The sequence below is a fragment of the Penicillium malachiteum genome (genome assembly GCF_028827825.1).
Source record: "Penicillium malachiteum strain IBT 17515 chromosome Unknown utg000005l:1.0-9002435.0:326005.0-9005861.0, whole genome shotgun sequence".
Lineage (NCBI taxonomy): Eukaryota > Fungi > Ascomycota > Eurotiomycetes > Eurotiales > Aspergillaceae > Penicillium > Penicillium malachiteum.
Window position 1 is genome coordinate 6848298 of NW_026643099.1, and position 20840 is coordinate 6869137.

At 46.4% G+C, this 20840-nt stretch overlaps 7 protein-coding genes across 7 annotated transcripts; 2 read left to right on the forward strand and 5 right to left on the reverse strand.

Annotated features, from left to right (window-relative positions):
* Positions 1 to 2644: 2644 nt before the first annotated feature.
* Positions 2645 to 4038, reverse strand: N7483_012536 (uncharacterized protein; the record flags this gene model as incomplete). The annotated part of the gene is made up of 2 exons (XM_057095963.1): positions 2645 to 2780; positions 2840 to 4038. 2 exons carry the CDS (start codon positions 4036 to 4038, stop codon positions 2645 to 2647), a joined length of 1335 nt encoding a protein of 444 aa, XP_056941934.1.
* Positions 4039 to 4550: 512 nt separating this feature from the next.
* Positions 4551 to 5810, forward strand: N7483_012537 (NAD(P)/FAD-dependent oxidoreductase; the record flags this gene model as incomplete). The annotated part of the gene is made up of 1 exon (XM_057095964.1): positions 4551 to 5810. One exon carries the CDS (start codon positions 4551 to 4553, stop codon positions 5808 to 5810), a length of 1260 nt encoding a protein of 419 aa, XP_056941935.1.
* Positions 5811 to 9030: 3220 nt separating this feature from the next.
* Positions 9031 to 9846, reverse strand: N7483_012538 (uncharacterized protein; the record flags this gene model as incomplete). Its single annotated transcript, XM_057095965.1, has 1 exon — positions 9031 to 9846. The coding sequence occupies one exon, from the start codon at positions 9844 to 9846 to the stop codon at positions 9031 to 9033; it is 816 nt and encodes a 271-aa protein (XP_056941936.1).
* Positions 9847 to 10563: 717 nt separating this feature from the next.
* Positions 10564 to 10912, reverse strand: N7483_012539 (beta-lactamase/transpeptidase-like protein; the record flags this gene model as incomplete). The annotated part of the gene is made up of 2 exons (XM_057095966.1): positions 10564 to 10828; positions 10887 to 10912. The coding sequence occupies 2 exons, from the start codon at positions 10910 to 10912 to the stop codon at positions 10564 to 10566; spliced, it is 291 nt and encodes a 96-aa protein (XP_056941937.1).
* Positions 10913 to 12612: 1700 nt separating this feature from the next.
* N7483_012540 (uncharacterized protein) lies at positions 12613 to 13988 on the reverse strand (the record flags this gene model as incomplete). The annotated part of the gene is made up of 7 exons (XM_057095967.1): positions 12613 to 12866; positions 12931 to 12998; positions 13070 to 13452; positions 13517 to 13584; positions 13647 to 13683; positions 13735 to 13919; positions 13973 to 13988. The coding sequence occupies 7 exons, from the start codon at positions 13986 to 13988 to the stop codon at positions 12613 to 12615; spliced, it is 1011 nt and encodes a 336-aa protein (XP_056941938.1).
* Positions 13989 to 16202: 2214 nt separating this feature from the next.
* On the forward strand, positions 16203 to 18377 carry N7483_012541 (AMP dependent CoA ligase; the record flags this gene model as incomplete). The annotated part of the gene is made up of 10 exons (XM_057095968.1): positions 16203 to 16448; positions 16507 to 16559; positions 16611 to 16788; positions 16843 to 17074; positions 17132 to 17367; positions 17427 to 17575; positions 17640 to 17729; positions 17791 to 17911; positions 17972 to 17988; positions 18044 to 18377. The coding sequence occupies 10 exons, from the start codon at positions 16203 to 16205 to the stop codon at positions 18375 to 18377; spliced, it is 1656 nt and encodes a 551-aa protein (XP_056941939.1).
* A 508-nt stretch (positions 18378 to 18885) lies between these two features.
* N7483_012542 (MFS transporter) lies at positions 18886 to 20453 on the reverse strand (the record flags this gene model as incomplete). The annotated part of the gene is made up of 4 exons (XM_057095969.1): positions 18886 to 18983; positions 19043 to 19206; positions 19257 to 20064; positions 20120 to 20453. 4 exons carry the CDS (start codon positions 20451 to 20453, stop codon positions 18886 to 18888), a joined length of 1404 nt encoding a protein of 467 aa, XP_056941940.1.
* Between the last annotated feature and the right edge of the window lie 387 nt (positions 20454 to 20840).

Sequence of the window (20840 nt, forward strand, 5' to 3'; positions counted from 1 at the left end):
TGAAGCAGTCTAGCGCTACATTAGCCTGCCTAGCTTCAATAGGGCGCTAATGTAAATTCATAAGATTTGCCTGATATGACAGTGACTTACCTTACCAAAGATGGATCTCTTTTGACAGACCAGATCTACTATTGGCTTATGGTATTTTTCATTAGTGATCGAAGGACCCCGGGGCCAAAAATGACGGGCTGCCTATGTGTGACCTGAGCCTTACCACTAGGCTGATTTCTGGGTCTTATTGCGGAATCCTCACTTCTCTCGTATAAGGCGCCAGTACGTTTGTTAGACTCCACCTGATACCCACAAACAAATGTTGTCAACTACAGCCCCCCGGACATGACTATTCTCCGCTATCCCGCCACCAATTGAGGATCATTGCTGCACGAGGTATATCCGCTCATGACGAAATCTCACAGTTCTACATTGCTCATACGGATCTAGAACTCTAAGGTTTGGGGCTAGCTGAGGTATCTGTGATAGAGGCGTCGCATCCTGCTCGAGTGAACTTAATTGCTTATGCTAATGCAGGTCTGAAACATTGAATCCTTGAAGCAATAGCCACCTTTAGCTGAGATAAGGGTCCCTATCCAATGGGCTTTAGTGGATACCTATACAAAAGTGATCCGATGCATCCGCTGTAGCGGAGTACTTAACTCCCACAGTGTTTGTTAATATATGTGAGTTCAAGTGATTCTTTTCTTTTCATGAGCGGGGCGGAATACTAGCGCTTGGGAGTTCGCATGAGAACCCTGATCGGGTGCTTGAGACAAATATGTGACTCGGGAGGATCTTCGGCCGGGGACTCCACTTTGATCAGCACTACGGGATGATCTAGATGTCCCACTTTTGCCAAAATAAATTAAAAAAAAATCCATATTACTACATAATAGTAAAGATCGAAAGTGGAGTCTATGGCCTAACATTCCTATTTACGGATTTTAGTGCGAACCCTTAAAGTTTTAAGGGTTTCATCCTGTACCTTGGATATCGTTGCTTCAAATACGATGATGGATTTACCATAAGCAGGAGATCTACGTAGCCGCGAGAGGGATGCACGTGGCAAAGAAAAAAAAATAATGTCAGAATGAGTATCCAACAGTTTTGGTCTTGGCAGAGCTTTCGTCAAGTACCTTGAAAGTTTTCGTTATGGAATGTGGAATGGTACCCAGCCTGATATGACTACTTACATGCATGCAAGTTGTTCCTGCAAATAGTATCCTCGTATTTGTTAGACTCTCCACGGAATTGTACTCCGTAGAGTACTTGAGATAACAGGGGCCCTGAGACTAGACCATTTAAAACGCACATGAACGCCACAGCCATATCAATTATTGAGAAAAATGCAATATTCACGGCACAATGGGACTTTTTGAGAGTAACATCACAGATTAGATGCTTCTCCCGCCGCCACTAACGATCATGATCTACGAATTAGTCTGCTGCGTTTCAGCCGCCTGCATGATGTCGAATTTTCTGACTGTATGGGCGATGATGCTCTGACCAGGATCCACACGGGAGGACCGGAGTGGCGGGGGCTAAGGTGTTACCTGTCGCACAACTTCCTCCTGATCAGGAAAAGGGAGTCATTTCCATAAATAATGTAATCAAATGATTGGTTCGTGCTCCACATGAGCTTTACATTGCATAGATGTACATTGAATGATTGCTGGGCAATCCCTAATCTGTACGTCTGGAATGGGTACCTTTCTGCTTTTTTCTGTTTCCCCAGCCCAATTTGGTCGATACTTAGACTATTCATTTGGAATGCATTTCAATCAACTCAAACATTGAAGCACTTCTGTCGGTCTGGGTCCAATTGGAATCATGCATGTATGCCGATCGTACTTGACAGTCATATTTATTTTTTTCTAGCCTAAGCTGATACCTTTTTCATGATAAGACAATCTCTATTGATAAACATGCAGAATTCAAGCTTTCTCAACAAAGTGTACAACCGTGTTTTGTTCAATCTTTCACTAGTTATCGGCCAGATCGGAATCGACTTGATTATGGCCGGGGAGTGACCGAGATCTCCCTCCCGAGTCACCGGCCCTCCCGCTAATCCGGCGCTAACGAGCGAGCCTGCATACTTAGTATGTTCCCACAATCCCTGATGATCTTTTATACTTTGGAGAAAAAAAAAACTTGAAGCTCTGATCATTGATTTCATAGTCTAGATCATAATCCAGCCATGTGGCCCCTTTAATTTTTTTGGTCATAAATTAAATCTCCATCACCGTGACCTTCACTTTCCAACTAGAGATAAGACTCCGAATTCAAGTCAGCATTCCAATCTCCGCCCCAATACGAGAAACATCTGCAAGACATATAGTGAAATTTTTTTTTCTGTCTACCGAATTGATTTTTTTTTTCTGAGTATGTGGAAATTGTTGAATACGAACCAGTGCAAATGGTGAAGATCTTCCATGATCTGCACTTAGTGGTGGCCTTGCATATGATGGTTCCAATTGAGAATGTTCACTATGATGTATCATGAAGGGCCCTGACAAAATGCGGTATGAATAAATTCAATGTGGATTCCAGTGGTTGGGGGGGGAAACTAGATCTACAAAAACATCGGTCGCAAATGTCTAAACGAATCAGCTCACTCGGCTAGATATGCTGTCATTGTCCACTGGGCTTCCTAGAAACGAGGTGTTCGGTACAACTCGGGAGTCATATACACCTGGATGCTGAGCTCCTTCTTGGTTGGGTCCTCCTTTCTTCCGATTCCAATGAAAGTGAAGATACCTGTGGTCTCTTCCAATTTACGATGGTCACTGTTCGAAAAAGAATTAGTAAATAATCAGATGCATCGGAGGAATTGGAATCAACATACAATACACTCTTAACTTGATCCTCCATGGACTTGGTGTCATCGCTCCAACCATACTTCTCCAGCCACTCATCCAGACCCTTTGCAATGACTCCATCATCCTTAGCAAAATTAGAAGGGTAGATGCACAGCTTGGGCGCGGGGTAAGGGTTGTCGGGAGAGATGTTGAAGTAGATAGCTGTCAACTTTCCTGTTGCGGAAGTGAAGCGGGGCATTTCCATATCATCCTTGCTTCTCGTCTCGGCATAGGTGGTGCCACTGACAAGATCCATAAGCTGGCGGAACTTCTCGCGATCTTCATCCAGATTGGGAATGCGACCTCCGAGAGTGTAGTAGTCCCAAATACCCTCAAATGAAGTATCAAAGCAACGCATGTAGACCTTGAAGCGGGCCTTGTTGGGTGAAACCAGATCAGTGGCCAAGTAGCGGGTTCCCATCTCCCATGAGTCAGGCTTCGATGAAAGATAGTCGTTGATTATCTCGGTGGAGTTCAGAATGTTGGGGAATTTTTCAACGCCCGGCAGCTGCTGAATACCTTGGCGCACGGCTTGCCAGCGAGAGATACCCTTGTCGGAGGCAACATAGCAAGGCGGGAAGTAAACCTTGCCCATAACGGGAAGCGAATCGGGAGTTGTAAGTTTGGGGTAGATATCGAAACCGATAATAACAGAGGTTTGCTGCCCAGCCTTGGCGATCAACGCAGTCTGCTCCTCTGGAGAGAGATGCGCATACACGAACCACTTCTTCAAGACTCCGTACCACGTATCATCGAAGTTAGGGGTCTTCTCAGCAAGGAGATCAACCATCTCTTGTGTGTGCTTCATGCTGAGTGGGTTGCTGTGATCGGCGGGTCGCAGCTCGGTGAGATCGACGACAAATCGTACCGACTTCTTCTTGGTTGAGCCCTTCAGCTCGAAGCTGTACTCCAAAGGGTTGCCATCCCAGCCGACTCCACTATCGGCAGCATCCTTGTCTGGCTTGCCACCAAGTCGAGGACAGATGTTATCCCGGTAGTAGGAAAGGAATCCACGTTGAACTTCTTCGCTATAGTCGGCCTGGTGGAGCATTCTGGCCAAATCATTGGCGCTAGTGTTCCACCAATAGAGGGCATTTCGCTTTGCTTCTTCAGACAGAGATGAGTCTGAAAAGGACGCCTCGGTAAGGGCCTTAAACACAGGGGTGGATTGAGTAGGGGCCGACATGGTAGTAAGACAAGACGTTCGTTTGATCGCAGTCAGCAGGTATATTTGGATGTGAGGAAATGTGACAAGAAGGTTAATCAGACAGCGTGAATCATCACCTTTTTCTATACTTCCAATGCCTAGAAACATCTACTATGAACTATTCACTTACTCGCGGCCTCGGACTCATCTGTACAACCTCCAATACCCCGCCTACAATCTCGGCCACCGAGGGGCACCGAAGAATGACTGAGCTGTCACGAATTAAGCTGTCTAAAATGCGGGATCCGAGCCCCGTAGACGGCTGTCGGGCGCCGAGGATCTTTGTTCTGCAACATCCCTGTCTAGGATTCCTCAGCCACACCCAGTGGTGCTGGACTACAGCGAAAGCCCCATTCTGCATAGGCCAGGGGGTGGCGGCTATGAGATTGGATTGGTCCATCGTGAAGGATTAATGGACTTGTCATCATTCATCTCCACATTTCTCTATCTCTTGCGTCTTACAGTTTTCCTGACCTCTCATTGAACGAAAAATGGCCGCAGACACTGCAACTTCCAAGCAAAACCTTGTCATCTTGGGTGGCTCTTACGCAGGCCTATCCACCGCACACTACCTTCTCAAGCATGTCGTTCCTCAGCTGCCAGGAAAAGAGGGCTATCAGGTCATCCTGATCAGCGCGTCCTCGGAGGCCATGTGCCGCCCGGCGTGTCCTCGCGCGTTGATCTCAGATGATATGTTCCCGCAGGATAAGCTCTTTGTCAGCATACCGGCGCAGTTTGAGCAGTATTCCAAGGATACATTCAAATTCATTCACGGTACTGTGACATCCCTTGACCACCAAGACCGCTGTGTTACCGTAAGCGTGAAAGACGGCGACACCGAAAAGATTAATTGCCATGCCATTGTCATCGCTACCGGCGCGTCCACCGCATCGCCATTACTCGGACTTAACCGCGACTCCGAAACTCTACGCGCCAACTGGAATGAATTTCGCGCCGCCCTCCCTACCGCCAAACATATTGTCATTGCGGGTGGAGGCCCGGCAGGGGTAGAGACAGCTGGCGAATTGGGCGAATATCTCAACGGTCGGGCCGGGTGGTTTCACTCTAAACTGGAGAACCCCAAGGTCGCAATTACTCTAGTCACAGCGGACTCAAAAATTCTTCCCATCTTGCGACCTGCGCTCGCGACTAAAGCAGAGAAACTTCTCAACAAGGTCGGTGTGACGGTCATCAAGAAATCGCGTGTTACGAAAGTCTCCCCACCAGGGGCAGGGGCAGGGGCAGAGGACGCTCTGACGGCTAATACGACAGTGACCCTGGAGGATGGGAAAGTACTCCAAGCTGATCTTTATATCCCTGCTACTGGCATGACCTATAATAGCAGCTTTGTTGACGCATCTCTGTTGACGGATTATGGGCGCGTGGAGACTGACCCAGGGACCCTGCGTGTTGTTAACGGTGGTGCCTTGATTTATGCAATTGGAGACGTGGGGTCGCATGCGCGTCCGGCAGTGCACAACATACTGAATACAGTTCCCATCCTGTGTGCGAATATGAAACGTGATTTGCTACTCGCTGTCCAGCAAGATGCCTCTGTCGGAGAAGATCGTCACTTTAAGGAAGACACTCGAGAAACTCAGCTGGTGCCAGTTGGGAGAAGCAAGGGCGTGGGCGCCTTCATGGGTTTCCGACAGCCTGGTATCATGGTTTGGCTGATCAAAGGTCGGGACTATTGGCTTTGGACCACTGGAGGATTATGGAGTGGCAAGCATTGGGCCAAGGAGTCGTGAAGGCCTAGATGCTCTGTGGTTATCATGTGCTTTCCCTGTCCAACGGTTCCCGACGATGTTATATCTTCGAACCTGGTCTGCCTTCAGATTCACCTCGTAATTCTCCAGATTTCCGATATTTTCTTCAACTCTGAGTAGTACTAGTAACGACCTCTTTTTGATCATAATTCGAAACTTTGCAGATCGGTGTCTCTTCCTAATCACTTTCAATTTCGAACGTTTTCTACAGAGTGACACAGTAGACCGTAAACCTTGGAAGTACCTTCAAGTTTCTCTATCAGACCTTGATGGTCTACCACCTTGTGTTTATAAGTACATATAGGGGTACCTACCTGAGTACCTACTAGTTCACTTCTCCTTGTAGGAAGTAGCCTTGGAGACTTTGATATGTGCAAGGGAGGTGTATAGACTGAACGTAATCAGGCGAAGGGTGTCCATTTAGTTTTTTCAGTTATCCATTTAACATCGCTCGACATTGCCAAGATGCATACTAGTAGTATCATAAATGAGCCGGCACCAAATTAGATTCAATTAATCGAAGATTAGGTAGTCCACTATGATCTGAGTCTTGCGTCAATTATGGGCCAACATTGGTATATACCAGATATTAGGAATTCCAATTTCATGAAGCCACTGCGCCATGATGTGTAGAGCTTGAAAATTCTATGGGAGGTGGAAAGTGAGAAGTCTGAAGAACAAAAGTAGTTCGAAGAAACTTAGGGATGAGAGGGGGTGAGAAGAAGAAAAAGAACGTCAGTGAAAGATCAAATAGAAGCCTAGAGAAGTTGGTATGAATTATGCTCAAGTTTCCATACCTGCAGCCTAACGACTATATAGTGGAAATACTCTCTCTCTCTCTCTCTCTCTCTCTCTTCCATAACTTGATCCCTTCCAATCCTCACAATCCCGTCAATCCGGCATCTTGCGATATATCACAATCTCTCTTAACCATTCAGCTATAACCCTCCGGCAAGCCTTTGCACCGAATATCCTAGATATCAGAGAGAATGAGCATCAACGGGCCAATATATGCAGATTTTCAAATGGATACCTCACGATCAACTTATCGGTCTCCATACGAGGACATACCCAGTCCACGGTATCTAGTAAACAGCAATATCTTGGGTATATGGGCGGCATATACCCAGTCATACCCATGGAGGCGTGGAAGACGATTATCGGGCGACTCAAGAACCCTGGTATCTCGGCTCCGCGAATACGCACCTCGTTGAGAGCCCGCAACGCGAGAGGAGCAGGACGGAAACGCCTTTTTCCGGACTGTTGGAAATTGGATCCCTAATGTCGAATTTCTGATCGCCCAAGTGGTGGGACGAATTGCACGAGTGCCATGCGCGGCATGCAGGCGCGGGAGAGGTCCATTTGCCACATGTGTGATAGTCCCGGGAATGCGGGAATGCGCAAACTGTCATTGGAACGACCAAGGATGTCGATGCAGCTTCTCGCGGACTACGACACCTGTGGCAAATGAACCCCGGCGTTCTAACCGACGGGCATATCAACGGTTCATTCATCTATCCATCCTGCCTGTGAATCGGCAAGTTGCGACAAATCAAAACGAAGATGAGACGGTGATCTTGGCTCGGGAACAGGTTCAACTTGCGGAAGACCTTATGGTCAACGGCTATCTTCAGTGGCAGCGTGCACGAGCAAATCTCCAAGCCGTGATGCGAAGTTCAGGAACTTGGTGTTCTTGACTTTTTCATATAGCCCCTCCAATGTCAAAATTCAAGTCACTTTTTCATCGTGATAATGGTCCACTTCATTGCGTTTACGTAGCCTGTAGACTCCAATGATCATCTCATGCTACGTCCTTCTTCAATCCACCCTAAGGCCAAGCCCTGGAGGTTTCATAGGTCTTTAGTCATAGTTCCCGAGGTCGTTATAAGTAGCGGAATGCCGTCTACATAGTGAAGCCTCGGAACCTTGGAAGCAGATAAGGCTAGTACCAGTGTAGTAATATGTGACAAGTCCTCACGCCGCACTTCGCGCGGCACTGCCACCAGGGCAGTAAGCAGAGAGCATTTCAAATTGGGAGAGGTATGTCCTCAGCATGCGAGTGCTTGGCTAGATGTGTCTACATAGTACTCTCAGATAGGTATGTTCACATACTTAGTACAGGACTCACTCTGAGTCAGTAGCATCTACAGGTGACTGCATCAATAATGACCGACGCCTCTTCGTATGTACCTACGGGCTACCTACGGGGTCACCTACATGTTTACCTACTGGGTTACCTGGAGGGGATGGATGACTACCTGTTTAATAGTGAGATATATCATGTAGGGAACTGGCAACCCTACAGATATCTAAAGTGAGATATATCTAAAGTAGAAGTAAGAGATAGCTAAATAAAACGGGATATACTCACGTTTAGATGTAAAAGACAAAGGAAAATATAGTCTTCTGCCTATCATTCAGCCCTCTTCAGGGAATTCCGGGCGGATACATATTCACCCACCTGAAGACCCCTCACCTGAACGGCTAACCTCTTATTTCAAATGTTTAGCACACGCATATGCTACATTTTCGTATTTGAGATAAGCTATAGTTACCCCCTTATATTTCTCCTTTTCACCCCCTCTTCCTTCTACTATCTTTCTATCTCTCTCACCTTCACCTGCACAGGCAGATTATTTCTTCATTCAAATGTTAAGATAGGACTCGGATCATAGATACCTAGGTATATACTATTCAATGTTCTGATAGAGGGCCTATGTCCTGATTATGATCTTTATATGTATGTACCACTGGCAGTTGACTACATTTCAGAAGCACTTCGTACAATGAGGGTGGGGGGCCCGGGGGGGGGGGGAAATCAAATCCATCTCCACATGCAGAGCTTGACATCTGGAGTGGCTACCTGTTTACATATCTAAACTTTCATCGTCGTCACGGTGGAGCGGCGACCATGTTGTGCAATTGGGGCCGAGAAGTTGTAGTATCTGAAAAGGGCTGGATGTGGCCTGTGATCCATACATAGCCAGTACGATGAAAAAGTTTGTCTATGAGCATCTTGGCTGCAATCTCGTGGGCGCCCAGACTTTCCGAGTTCATGGAGAGGAGGATAGCATAATCATAATATATTGGAACGACGACATCTTTATGGCGGAGGAAACTTTGGAAGCTATAAGTACACTGGCTGGAAGGCACATATTGTTATCTTATGTAGTCTCTACGCTAGCAAGTCTGTTTCCAATGGTTAAATGCTGCAAACTTGTACTAGTAGATGCAAGTTATAACATCGATAAAATTCCCCATAAACGTAGGCGCTGGTCTTCTGATTCTCAGCTTTGCGAAATCTGCCAAATTTTGATATGATCTCTTGAGTATCCTGTTCTGTCATTCCATCCTTTTGCTTCACCCATAGTCCTGGCCAATCAGTTTGTTCCCACTGCCACCAAAATCCAACTACCTGTTCGTCGGAGTCCCTCAAAAACTCGAAAACCCCAACTGTATAGTAATCCCAGTCAAGCATTCCGCGGGAAAGAAAAGTGTCATTGTCAGTTGGCAAGAAGCTCAAAGAGTCGGCTTTGTACGGCTCCAAGTCACATATACCAGTTCTAGATTCATCAGCAAATTGTACTGAGACGTGAGCGGTTGCAGTATCACTTTTGATGATATTAACTCGCGATGTATTTAGGCCAATGTAAGTGCCTAGAAAATCTTCAGGATGGCTGGTGTACGCGGTGACATCCCGGTGACTCTCCCACTCCAAGACTTTGTTGGCACGTGTTTGAAAACGACGCCTACCTGCCTCCTGAAGTTGAGACGGAACATCGACGTGTGGTTTTAGGTCAAATATAGCCTGAATCAATATCCTTGCCACCGCTTCGGCAGCATTATGTCCATCAGATGCATTACTCAGCGTTACAATTCCTGTGTGAGATTCAGGGAATATATAACTCGCAGCATCAGATCCATTGATATGTCCAATATTGCCGTAGAGAGTGTGTGGCTTGGATTCGCGACTGATGATTGACTCCTGGGTACCCCCATAGTTATTGAGAGAACCCATCCGAGAGCGGTAGTAGGTAAAGTTGTTTTGAATCGTCCCAAGAGATACGCAGTTTCGTCCGGAAATCCATCATCTGTGGGAAGAGTCCACCAGGAATGCCTCATTCGGACAATTTTGCGTAAAGGATTGTTTGTGACTAACGATGAAAGAAGAGCTGGCTGTGATTCTAAACCCCTCTCCTCGTCATACCTATGCATGACTGCAGCCAGGAAAGAGAGCAGATCATTGACAGAGCTGCGCATCCCAAGGGCACCCAGGATCGGACTGTGATTCTCAGTCGTCGTAGAGTTATTGATCTTAACCCAAGAGTCGTTGCTCTGCGGAGTGTATGGGTACGCAAGGTTATCATTATTTTGCACGGATGCTTCATGAAGCAGTGTCTGTTGTAGCCCTAAGGGCTCCAGGATTCTTTGTTGGACGAAATCGGCAAATCGGGAATTTGAAGTCACCTCAATGACTTGAGGAATAAGTCCAAATACAGCATTGCTGTAATAGAAACACTTCCGGAAACGTTGGTCTCAAGTACATGAAGTTGGTAATGCGTTCACCATAGCCAGATGATCATTCGCTGCATTTGAGATTATGCCATCTGGTCCTAAGGATATCACAACGCGGTTTGCAAGACCCGTGGAATGCCGAGGGGCATCAATTAGAGTCGCATTTTCGCCAATTTCTGGGTCTTCAATAGGATCGAAGTCAGGTAGATGCCTGCGAATCTTATCCCCCCCACATCAATTTCCCCTCCTCTACCAGTAGCCCAAGCGCCGTAGAGGTAATAATCTTTGAGCATGATCCAATGAGGTAGGAGGTATCACTATTTGCTTGAAGGTTGTTTTCGACATCTCTGAGACCAATACTCTTCCTGAAGATAAGATTTCCTTCATGAATGATGCCAAGCGATATAGAGGGGACTCTGGCCATTTTCATGACGTCCTCCACATCAGACATGGCTGCCTCTAGGTGGGAAACAACATCCTTCTGACTGCAGAATAATTCGATATGAGTAAATCGATATTTCTGATGGTACACGCGAAACTTACGTATCGGTCGCAAGACAATCGGCCATGATTGGTGGAAAGCCTCTACTAAGTAGTATGCTCAATGAACAAACGAGAAAGCGAGATCAAAAAAAGCGATAGGCGATTCAGAGTTTTAGTGTCGCTCTCCAAGTAGTAGTTTTGATTATCTCGCTCAATCAGACCTGAGGCTTAGTTCAGTCCAATATATGACTCCAGGGTTCTAATAGTGGAAGATTCCGAGTTTGCCGCGAAAAAGTTTTCAAGGCAGGAGCATCGATTTCTTTGTCTGACCCGGTCCAATCATGCATCACTCACAATGCAGTAAGAGCAAAAGAGTCATGAGGGAGCGTCGCCCTTCCCGAATCTTTGTTTCAGCTGCACGCTTTGACCTAATTTCAAGTTGACCGAATATTGGCTGCTTCACTCTCAAAGGTGGGGTAAAGTTGTTACCCGCCTCCTTGACTTGATAGTACCACATGTGCAAGCTAAGGTTTCTGCCTCTTGGAATTTAGACCTCTTTTTCTACTTGGGTTACAGTGGTTTTTCGAGTTTCCTCACCGTCTGGCAGAATACTCAGAGACCCTAGATTTATCAAAGACTATATTTTCCTTTGTTTATTACATCTCAACGTGAGTATATCCCGCTTTATTTAGCTATCTCTTACTTCTACTTTAGATATCTCTCACTCTAGACATGTGTAGGGCTGCCAGTTGCCTATATCTAACTATTTAACAGGTAGCCATCCCCTCCAGGTAGCCCAGTAGGTAACCATGTAGGTACTTACATACAAAGAGGTGTCAGTCATTAGTCACCTGTAGATGCTACTGACTCAGAGTGAGTCCTGTACTTAAGTATGTGAACATACCTATCTGAGAGTACTATGTAGACACATCTAGCCAAGCACTTGCGTGCTGAGGACATACCTCTCCCAATTTCAAATGCTGCGAGTCGCTGCTTCACTGGCAGTGCCGCGCGAAGCGCGGCGTGAGGACTTGTATACTACTCATGGAACTTCCAACTTCTGTAGCTTGAGACACCAAAAATTGCTCAAATATTGGTGGACGTTTCTCTGCGAATCAACAATGCAAAACGTCAAACCAAGCAAAAACATACAACAGTCAGGATTCGCATGTGGTCACCCACCATACTACTAACTGACCGGCGTGTGGCTTAAGTACGGCTGAGCGGACGGGAAGCCCTGTTCTCCACACCCTGTGGTCGTATGTACTAGAAGGACCGTGAAAAGGAAATATATAGCAAAATAATCATGTCTCAATATCGCTTGCCCAGGTCGGGAGTGACTACGGAGTTTTCATCACTTTCCTGCGAGACTGACGTTGCCCTTTGCGACATTTGAACAACCGGCCCTCCAGTCGATTCATGCTTGAGTGGCTCTCTCCCGGATGAGGATATCTCTAGAGCCACTCTACTTCGTCCAGCACTTGAGCATGGCTACGAGGCCTGGTAACCGCAAAAGAGGACGGAGAACTTCCATTTATATTGCGAATCTCTCATCAAAGTTCTCTCTCGCCATCAAACCTTGGAAGCTCTCAGGGAAATGGATCTTGAACAACATTTGAAGTCTTCGGTAATATTGATCCGTCACCCGAGATCCACCGTCCGGACTGGCATCATGATACTATATACTAGTGCTTTCGAAATATATCGTTCGGGGTATAAATATATTCATTGTCGCAAATCATGAACTATGTAGCAGATGTGGTTTTACAACTTCAAGTTGAAAGTATTAAGTATCTGGCCGGACCTTCCCATCCTCATGATTATCCATCTCAATCAAATGAACAAAACTCGTGTCCCGTCCACTAACCGAAGCACGAATTTTCTTCTGACTACTCGAATGCATGTTGCTAGCGTCTCTTGTCGTGCCAAACACAGATGGGATTAGGCGACCAAGCAAGGATCGCATGGCGGGCATGCATAAGCAGAAGATTCCAACGTCGATCTCGATTACGGACCAGTAGCCGCCAGCGGCGTCGTCCCCTGATTGATATCTGTCAGTTCTTTATCCCATTCAAATGTGGAGGGAAGAGATAGGGGAGCATACATGTTGGATTGGTGCTGTTTGCGAACATCTTGAGCATGACTGCGCGATATATACCAACACCAGTAATTCTATCAATCGAATAACGTTAGTCTCAGTTATTAAACTTGAAGGTATTACTAAGTAGAAAATGGGAACGTACAAGAAACCAACAGAAAACATGAATACGACCTGGAGCTTCGTCGTGATGGAGGCTTGAAGCTTCAAGACCTGGGGAATCGGTAGAGCAATAACCCAGATATCCAGTACAATGTTCAATGCTGCAGCAGTGACAACCATGGTATTGGTTTGCACGCAGGACCCCTCGTGAGTTCCATCCCAGCTATTCCAGTTGTAGCTAACAGGCGAGCATTGGAATGCGAATACGAAGAGGAATGCCAAGCCGTATGCAATTGTGACGGCGCATGAAATTTTGATGATGCGACGGGTTCGATCGGAGGGGAAGATTCGGAGATAGAATAGCAGGAAGCAGATCTTGACGAGGGAGACGCAGATGATATAGAGCATCTCTTGGATATAGAAAAGCTGTTGCAGACACATGTTAGCGATGCTGGAAATATGGCGCGAAATCCGCAAATGACAACCGTACGTAGAGAACCCGAGTAATCTTGCTAAATTCGAGCGTCCAGATATCCTTCCCTAGACCGGCTTTCCCCACTGTAGTTGTGGTTAGTAAAACCTGTATCTCTGTCGATATTCCATTAATCGATCCAACTTACGCGTTATCGAGCCGACATTGACGGGGACAGCGCAAACCTATGATCATCAGTCAGAAGTCCCGATTTGTATCAAGGGATAGTAACTCACTCCTAGGAAGATAGTTGCCCAATCGTCTAATCCCATTTCCATTTTAGCGACCACTAGGCGCGCGTAAAGTCTCAAAATTAGGAGCACCACGAATATGCTCATCCCAGCTGCTGGTACAACAATGCTCAAAGAAGTGTCATCTCGAACTGGGTCCCCGCATTCCGTGTGTGTGACATTAGAGGCAGCTGTCCGATCGGTTAGAATGCGAATATCGTGTATATTAATCGTGTTCACGCACTAAGAGCTTCTTTCATTGTGCAATTTGCCGAAACACAGCTCGTCAACTCGGCCTGCAGGTTGACATTTGTACAAATACATGTTTCGTTGGTGGAAGAACATGTCGATTGAGGGACCAGCTCCACAAGGCAGTTTTCCTATGCGCAAGGTCCACATGTCAGCTAGATAAAGTATGCGGGGAAAAACAGAAGCGCTGGGGTTCGTACAGCGCATGAAGGAAGGGTCTGTGAATCAGCACATGCTAGGCCGGCCAAAAGTGCAATCAAGAGGGGTATGAATAACGCCCAAGATCGAAGAAGTACCATCCTGCAACAACTTGGAAGAAATGCTCTGGAGCTTGACTCCAGTCCAGAGCATAAACCCTTTTTTATCAAACCTCAGAAAGGCCGACACGGCTGGCGGGAGGTGAAGATCTCAAGGTAGAACGAACGCCACATTTAGGGAGTATATGATCCTCCAAACTATCAGAGGAATCATAGAAATCATCATCGAAGCATGCATCATATTTCAAGTTACGAGTGACCTATTGACGTTTCTGTCATGACCCACAATCCAAACCTCGGAACCTTGAATGTCATCCCCGTTATTGATACATACGGAATACCGCGCCATGGGTCCCGCGCAACTTATAAAAACGGATAAGCGAATCCACGCCCTCCGATCATGGCCACGATCGCAATTAGTGAAAAAGATGATTGGTCATTTCAGAAGATAATGTCGGAGTACGGTGGGACTCTAAAATTGCTCCATAACTAGTTCAGTTTACTAACGTTACTCGTCAGTGGCGGTCTTGACTATTTTTGATCCTATAACCGCTAAGGATATAGCGACATCGTACTAAGTGGGGGCAAAACACAGTCTGGCCCCTGTCGATTATTCAACGGTGGTAGATTATTCGTGAAAAATAGTCCGAACAGGAATTGATATGCATCTGAGTTTTCATGTATGCAGGGGTGAGTTCCGAGTTGACAGGTATCGAAACTTTCAACAGTTGATATCTGGAGTTATAGGAGAAATCCCCTCCTGAAATTTTCATTATGTTATTTCAATTCCCGAGTCTCTGGTTTTCCCGCACAAATAACACTTCAATGCCATTGTGAATTCAGATTTGCACTTCCTTGGAACGTTGCAAGGTTCTTGCCGCGTGGATCCCTGCCGTCTGGGGCCAAGCCCCTGCACTGTTCATAGAATGGCTTGACCCTGTGCGCTTCTTCATGTCAAAAAGGGTTCTGAAAAGGCTTTACTTTATTCATGGGCATACAATGAGATTATGTCCACCTGGGCACGGGTATATGTACTGGACTTGGGGATATTCTCAATGTGCATTATACCCCAGAAGTTTGCATTCGCCCTGCACGCCTCGGCAGATTTTGTATGAGCTTTGGTCGGAATTTTCAACTCAACAGCTTTAACTGCGTTGCGTGTTCGCGGATTCAAAACAGGAAAGGATTCGCTTGGCCTTTTCAGACGAATAAAAGCTAGAGCTCGGAGAATCTCCTACTCTATGAAAATCCAATGTGGTTCAAAACGGGCTGTACTCCGTGAAATCCATGTCCGCGGTTGTGGGTCGAAGGATTCAATGTTTGACTCAGGGGTTGAAAATCAACGAATGAATTCAGATGAATAGAGTATCTAGAACGAGCTCCCACAATAGTTCGTCGTTTCGAATATTTTCCTCAAAGCTCCCGCGGCGGGTCTATAATACTAGTGGTAAATTAGATGGCGGATGATGAGTCTGCGCCAAATCCGGCCCCTAATTGGACTCTGCAATATTCAATTCAATTTATCTAAATTGAAAACTTCCAAAATGACAGATATACTCCATGAGTCTCCATCCACACAGTCAATGCGATTCCCACATTTCGCACAGACTGCGTCTGAAAAGTGGTCTTGAGGCGTTGCGCCTCCAAACAAGCTTATAAAGGTGGCGTGGGGCGGAAATTTGAAAGATTTGACGCGGGTACTAGCTTTGAACTAGCCTCACGCGGTATTCGAACTAGCTGTCAATTCGGGAATTAAACGATCCGAGAGTTGCCGGCGAAGTGAGCTCGGTGCATACTATTTACATGAAGGGGTGGCCCCGAGGGGGGCTACTTATAGGCGTTTCAAAGATACTATTCCATCCTCGCTGCTCTCAGTGTTCAGTACATACCCGTTCTTTGTGTGTACAAGGTGCGGTATCATCTATAAAACTACATTATTGTTATATCTTCAATTCAAGTTGCTACAAAATGGCTCTTTACAAGTCACCGGTAACTGCGATTCATGATGCGACAGATCTGTCGATCTCGCAGTTCATGACACAATATAATCCTGATGACGTAGATGCGTCGAAGGTGGTTCATACCGATACTTTCTCTGATGAAACCATTACCTATGGTTCTCTTCGTAGAGATGCTGGTCGTGCTGCTTGGGGATTGCAGACCAAGTTGGGACTGAAGGAAGGAGATACTCTGTTGGCATTGGTCAATAATTCCGTAAGAACTCACCTGCCGATCCTTCGAGTGCTAGCTGGGAGTCTAATTTGAAGTATAGAATGCCTTTGTTCTTCTCGCTCATGCGACTTGGTGGACGGGTGCTATCTTTGCGTAAGCTCCTCGAGTCATAGAAATGAGGAGTGTCACTGATCATTGATTTAGACCTCTCAATACCTCGGCAACAGAGAGCGATATTTCGCATATCCTTAAGATCACCAAACCAACTCATATTGTGACTATTGAGGAGAAGCTCAGCACAATCCAGGCCGCTCTGAATTCTCAATCACTTGTGAACCCCAAGGTTCTGACTATTCGTTGCAAGGTAGACAACCTGCCGCAGGTTTGTAACACTCGATGTTGATGTTGAAGTGTTTTGAGGCTGATAGCCATATAGTTCCCAGATGATATCATTGGTCAGACAGACTCTGAGACCATTCCCCCATACGATCTTGCAGGAAAGAACTCCAAGGATGTACCCAGCACCATCTGCTTCTCCTCTGGAACAACTGGAAAGATGAAGGGAGTTCTTTTGTCTCAATACAACCTTGTCATGAACAGCATAATCATGCGTGCGTCTATGCCGGACAGAGTCAACTCAAATGTCCGAGAAGTTTTCTTTGCGCCTTGTAAGTTGAGTCGTTTTGAGACGGTGCGATACCATCATTGACACTATTTATTTATAGACTGCCATTGCTACGGCTTGAGTCTGGCCGTTGTGTCCGGTATGTGGGTTGGTGCCCATTATGCCGGTCTTTCAGCGTTCGAGTTGGAAACCTTTTGCCGTGTGTCAAGTGAGATGAAGGTCACCGATCTGCACCTTGTGCCCCCAGTCGCTCTTCTTCTTGCTGCGTCTCCCGTTGCTCAGAAGTACGATCTGTCCTCGTTGAAGAATATTGTTATTTCCGCGGCTCCATTGAAGGTAAACTTTGAATTTGAACCTTTGATAGAGAGAGGTTTATGCTAATGACATGTCATCAGAAATCTGTCCAGAGCCTGCTCAAGAAACGTCTCCCTCACACTAGTGTTTGCCAGGGCTATGGACTCACTGAATGTTCCGGTGGAGTTATCCACCAGATTAATGAGGATGAAGAAGCCTTCGGATGCGTTGGCAAGCTCTTCGCAGGAATGTATGTCACATTGTCGAGTTAAATTCCTTAATGGTGCATGCGACCGATTCTAACATGAGTCTAGTGAGGCGCGTCTCGTCGACCCGAAGACAAACAAGGATGTTCCCATTGGCGAGGAAGGTGAACTTTGGCTTCGTGGCCCGCTGGTCATGATGTAAGAGCAATTTCTGTTTATCCGGACCTTATCACTGAGACATTGTTAACCATATCCACAGGGGCTATGTCAACGATAGTGAAGCGACAAAGAAGACGTTTACCGATGGATGGATCCGATCAGGAGATATCTTGAAGATTGATGAGAAGCAGAATTTCTGGGTCACCGACCGTCTCAAGGAGGTATTTAGATCTTTTCAAGTCCTTGGCCCCTTACAGAGCATGTTACTAACTTCGAATCAGATGATCAAGTACAAGGGGTAAGATGAAGCTTACTTTAGCTGTACAAATACAAGCTCATAACATGCATTTTAGGTTCCAAATTGCCCCATCTGAGCTTGAAGATATGCTGCTGCGTCACCCAGATGTTATCGATGCGGCCGTCTGCGCGGTTTACGACGATGCCCAAGCGACCGAGGTTCCCCTCGCCTATGTCAGCCTCACGCCTGAGAAGGTGAGCCTCGCAGATGCTGAGAAACAGAAGGTCCTCAACGAGGTCAGGAGCTGGATGGATAACCAGCTTGCTGGCTATAAGAAGCTCAGAGGTGGTGTGTTCCACTTGCAGACCTTGCCCAAAACTCCGACCGGTAAGATTCTGCGCAGACTTCTTCCTGCAAAGTTGAATGAGGCGCGAGAGGCAAAGCTTTGAGCTCCTGGAAGGTTGGATTATAATTCTGACCCTCTTCCCGGTCACGGTGGACATACACTGGCATCTGCATGCATGTAGTCCATGCACATGTGCATGTAAAATTTTATATGTGTGGTTGTAAATATAGAGGTTGGCTAATGCGCTGTATAAAACAATTCATTTTTTAGAATCATCTACGGGTCTATCAATCGAGCAATTCCAAGGTTGCTATGACCAATAAAAGACCAGTCTAAGCCAAAATCAATGGAGCTTGAAGCATACGCTCGGAGCTAGGCACTGGCATCTAAGCATCTCAGCTCACATCCTTCAAGTTTGGAAAAATGTCAATCCTCGACATTGATACCTAGGTAGTAGTAGCTCATCCGCTCGGGTGATATGGGTCCATATACCGACTCGGATATATATACTACTAGTAAGTGGGGGATCCGAGTCTTGGAAGAATCGATTTCGCAACGCAACAAACACGACCCAACTTAAAGGACGCATCTGTTCGAAGGTTAGAGAAGCCTTAGACCGGGTCTTTCTGATTGGGGTCTCCTTCGCCGGCTGAAGGTTTGTGATCGAAGAAGGTAAAGGAGAATACACCAACGCTGAGGGCGACGGTTGCTGGAGAAAAGAATAAGCACTAGTAAGCTCGGAACATTTTGAAGGATCTGTATATTTACCAAGTATAGAGTTGGTATAAGTGAACCCAAGCGCTTCTGTTAATGAGCCAGCCGCCAGAGGCCCGACTGTTGTTCCAACATTAAATGCAATCTCAACACTGGAAAACACCTTCGACGTTGCTCCATGAGGGCCAAATATGGAAGGATTCTTTGCACTAATCTCCCTCACAACACCTAGCTTCGGTTAGATATAGAATTCGTTAAATTTCCACACGGGCTCACAATATACTCACTCATCAATTGAAGTAACGCCACTCCGCGAACAAACGGAATTGTCATACCAAATCCGATTGTTGTTGCAACGAACATTTGTTTGCCTGCCCAATCAGGACTCGCCCATTCGAATCCTCTTTTTCCAGGTATTGTTAATGTCCAAAGTAGTAATGAGACTACAATCCACCCCACTGTTGTCGGATACCGTATTCCAACTCTGTCCCGTAGCCAGCCGACCAAAGGACTTAAAAAAGGGCCTGGGAGCTGAATTGTCAGGAAAACCAACCCAGCCTGGAGACTTCCCCAATTGAAAACGTCGCGAAGATGAAGCGGCAATGTGCTGTCAAAGGCAGAGAGCATGGCGGAGAAGAGAAATGTGTTAAGGAGGCCTACAACTGCGCGGCCATCGCTCAGTATAATGCAGTAGAACCCACGCGAATTGGCCATCTCCGAACCCACAGTACTAGGCTCCGAAGGCAGGAGTGGCGCCTCATCTTGCTGTTGGGCTATGGACCGATCTTTTTGTTTTCCAACACGCGGTCTTTCAAGCATGATGAGTCGAGCTGCAAGATCAATGGAAAGCAAACAGAAAGGTACGGCCCAGGCAGCCCAGTATCCCGCGATTTCCACCAATGCTCCTGAAACTGTCGGCCCAGACATTATGCCAGCTGAAACAAACGACATCGCCAGCCCCATTGTTTTTCCCATATGTTCTTGTGCAATATTGTCTGACAGTGTGGAGAAGGCGACGATCCAACCTGCAGAACCTGCGATCGACTGAAGGATTCGCCCGAGGAACAGCGCCCATACTATGAAATGAGAAAGTCAGTATGTACCGAGACGATCATCTATCGTTCTGCGCACCTGATGGAGTGAAGGCTACTAGACATGTCCCTATAGTGCAAAACACTAGACAAAGAATCAATGGTACCTTGCGATCGGGCGTTTTGTCTGCGAAATGCGCAACAATCGGCGGAGAGAGAATCGAGAAGAATCCATGGGTTGTGAGAAGGGCTGTGGTGTATCTTTGTGTTCGGGATGATGGTAAGTGAAGTCGACTCTCAATCATATAACTCACGATTGGAACGATAAAGCTGTACAGAAAGGTTTCGGTAAAGAGTGCGAGAATGCAGGTGGAGATGATGAAGGCTGAGGACGAGCGCCATCTGTAACCCCATGGATATTCAGTTCTGTCCATTCTGGCTGGACGTTGTTGAGAAAAGATTTCCCAAGGCACTCGCTCAATCATGGAGTAGGGGAGACTTTTTCATAATGCATGCCCGCAGAACGAGGTGTGATCTACATGATACAGTGGCGATCACTACCGCAAGTGTGACAAAATTGAGACTATCTGCGGCTGAGACCTGCAGGATGATTGGTTTAGATCTATTTGAAGTTCTTGCCCGGGGCAAACAAGCAAAAACCCGGTGCAGAGTCGAATAGTGCTAACTGCAGGCAGTGTGTTCGCGTTTTGAAAATTGTGATTTGAGTTGCATAAAACTACAGGACTATGAGTAACACAGCCCCGCCAGTGGAGGCATGCTATCAATCTGTTTTCAAAATTTGAAAATCGTGTGTTGACATA